General features: G+C 41.2%; 1 protein-coding gene across 6 annotated transcripts in view; it reads right to left on the bottom strand.

The window, feature by feature from the left end:
- Positions 1-3,268, bottom strand: part of arhgef4 (Rho guanine nucleotide exchange factor (GEF) 4) — a 129,157-nt gene that overhangs the window by 11,335 nt on the left and 114,554 nt on the right. For all 6 annotated transcript variants that reach the window (XM_031875986.1, XM_031875985.1, XM_031875989.1 and 3 more), the window contains 2 exons: positions 3,066-3,197; positions 501-744 (listed from right to left, as the gene is read on the bottom strand). In XM_031875986.1, coding sequence (XP_031731846.1) covers positions 501-744; positions 3,066-3,197 — 376 coding nt within the window. The remainder of the gene's footprint in view (positions 1-500; positions 745-3,065; positions 3,198-3,268) is intronic.

The raw sequence follows: 3,268 nt of genomic DNA, 5'->3' as shown, positions 1-3,268 counted from the left end.
TGTGTGTGTGTGTGTGTGTGTGTGTGTGTGTGTGTGTGTGTGTGGAGCATATAACACCCTTTGTAGATTTAACTTGGTATCACTAGGAAGCTTTCTCAATAAGTTACTTTCATTTTGTTTGTTCACAAAAGGTGAACCAAACTGACTGTCCACATTCTCAATACAAGCCAACAAGGACTTCATGGATGGAAATGTGCTGGACTCGACATAAGTCCAACACATTCATTCCTCATAATTCATAGTGTCACAGTAAAGCAGCCGCACAACTCAAGACACAAGCCTGGATGACATTTTGCTTGTCTATTCTTTTGGTCAGCATCATATGAAATCCATTTACTGCTGGCAGCCCAACCCTTCCTGTGGCACCACAAAGTGAGGAGGGTAAGGTAAAGTACATGGATCACATGTCCATGGCAGAAAAGGAAGCATGGCTGAAAGGTTGACTAGAATATCACAGGTTTGTGTATTTATTATTTGTGTTTACTGTGCAAATATCTGACCTGTCTCACGGTCATGCTGGACCTGGATCCTCTCGTCAGCGAAGGCTCTCAGCCAGCGCTGTTTCTGCTCTGGCTTCTTGGCACACAGGAGTTGGATTTCTTCACCAGCCAGCGCCCGCAGCTTTAAGGCGTTTTTCACGCTGATGTTGAAGTCCTTCTCCTTGCCATCCTCCACGTCTATCACCTCCATGTAGTCCATGTCCATCCGACCCTTGTAGTACAGCATATCTCGCCGCAGGAGGTCCTGCAATGATAGAGATGCCACATTTAGCCAAGAATCCTTTTGAAGAGTACCAGAAGTAAGTAATCCACGGAACCAACAAGAGCCAACATGGCTGACTGATTGATAAATGGTGTGTCTCATGCCGCAGGTCTGAACAAAGAGAGGGATCATGTTAAGTCAATATAGCATAAAATCTTTGGTAAAAAAACCACGGTGTACTGAAGAATAGTTGGGCAGCATTAGTTAGAACTAATAGATAGTTCTAACAGTGGCGGGCCGTCAGGGCCTGCAAGGCCTTCTCTGCTGGCATAAACAGAATCACAAAACTATATATATTAAAAAAAAAATAATTTTTCTTAAATACACTACATGTATTATAATTTATAAATATATTTTTCCCATTATCTTATTTTCTCATTGCACAGCTACTGTCTTCCTCAGTTGCTTTGCTTCCAGTGCAGCTTGTTTTAAGTAGAGCTTTTATCCAATCAGATCTCACCTCTGTGTCTCTAGGTAAGAACAGAGGCCCCAGGCCTGCAGAGTCTCACCTGCAGCCAGTGCAGATTAAAGTAAATGGGGACGATATTGTTGATTGTCATAGTGTTCAACCAATCAGATCTTTAGTTTGACATGTTGGGCGTATTCTTTGACGTATCAGAGCCTGCGCGCCGGCCTATAATGACGTCAGCATTACATGCCGCCAGTGTCCGTTTGTAGCTTTTCCGCGAGGTACAGAGTGTGCTGTGATTGGTCAGTGGGTGAGCACTTGACTATCGTGAAACGAAACTCAACAGCCAGCAGAGGCTGATGGGTAGTGAATCACCTCACGTGATGCAGCTCAGCCAATCAAAATGCATTCTGACTGAGTGAGATGCACCATGACAGAGGGTACTGAGACGAGGAAAGACATTGCAGAGCAGTACGTTCAATGTTTAAGCTGTGAAAGTAAAATCCTAAATTAATCTCTGTGGGTCGAGGCTTGTCATTAAGAAATGACTGTGGATCCCACAGCCAGACCACCTGAGAACATTATATTTTCCTGAATTTAGGCTTTTGCATTTTCTAAATGCTCTGGCATTATTCAAACGACTCGTACCGAACGGTTTAATATGAAGATGTACATAGTTACAGCCTTAAAAATGAATAATAGCTGTGGCGCCACAATGTAGTTATAAGGTGGTATTTCAGCTGCAGGACAGCAGTGAAGGCCAGGTATGAAATGCACGACCCGCCACTGAGTTCTAACAATGACTAATTACTACCGAATACATATACAGTGCACAGAAAGTGGCAGAAATCTGAGAGGGAGGGGTGCAGGCTAACTTTTGCAACTTAGTGGGTTCATTTTAAGCAGACGCACCAGATGGTTTGTTACACAGAACCATCTGAGAAGCTGTAGGAAACTGTTTGGAAAAGAGTAGGCCCTTTCAAAAATACAGCTGAATGGATGAAGCCTTCAATGGGTTCTTTGCTCTTCTTTCAATGAAGAAATATTCTCCAGTTCCTATAGAACTGCACATGGCATTTGAGTACTGCTACTTAAACAAAGATATTTTAGCACACCACTTTGGGCCTTGTAAGCAATTATTATTTGGCTCTTTTTTAATGTTGTCATGTGAATGAATGTCATTTATAGGCAAATACTGATGTCATCACAGATACGAGCACTTAGTAAACTTCAATATTTGGATAATTTCCTCTCCTGCATTTGAAATGAAACTGAAAAAAATGTGAAAGGACTACACTTTTTGTGAATGTAGACAATAGCGGCCTAGTGACTTAATATTGAAGAGATACTTTGTGTATTTCTAATATACAAAAATATATCAACCATTTGGAAACATTCTGTGGACGGCTTATAATGTAGGATCTACGTATTCAATAAAAGCAAATCTAGTATTCCAAAAATTATTTTGGCTGTTAATCTGTGGCCTACAGATTCATATATTGTGAATTCAACAGGGATTTTAAGTGCACTACAATGCAAATAGTTAATATCATTATGGTTATTTTTATTTCAACCTATTTCTTTCCAACATTTTAGTTAATGCCCATTTATGACACCAACACAGCTGTGCATATGGAAAATGGTGCACAAATAAAACAAATGGAAGGTGGCCAACAGACTGAAAAGTATTAAGAATTTCAAATGTTTTTTTCTCCCTATCATATCAATCTTGTGACTCCTTGGAGTGCCCCAACCAAAAGCTGAGAAGGTCAGTGTGTAATTTAAGTATGACGATCATCCACAGTCAGAGATACTACAAGTTCACTTTTCCCTCCCCATTAGGATGATTCTTTACTCATACTGTCATCAGCAGTAGTGCAAAATGCTGAGGCACCTTTTTGCAGTAGACCATCTGATGATCAAAGAGGAAAAACATTCTCTGTTGACTCTTAGCCTGAGGCTGGGACAGCTTGCTCAACTCTCCAGAAAAGATGAGATCAGAGCTCCTGCTGAGGACGTCTTCTCCCTGCATGGGTCGAAACACACAAATACACACACACACACACACACACACACACACACACACACACACACACA

The sequence above is a fragment of the Anarrhichthys ocellatus genome, unplaced genomic scaffold (genome assembly GCF_004355925.1).
Source record: "Anarrhichthys ocellatus isolate YVR2014 unplaced genomic scaffold, GSC_Weel_1.0 scaffold101, whole genome shotgun sequence".
NCBI lineage: Eukaryota > Metazoa > Chordata > Actinopteri > Perciformes > Anarhichadidae > Anarrhichthys > Anarrhichthys ocellatus.
The sequence above is the reverse complement of the archived record's forward strand: the minus strand, read 5'-3'. Positions and strand labels throughout refer to the sequence as shown.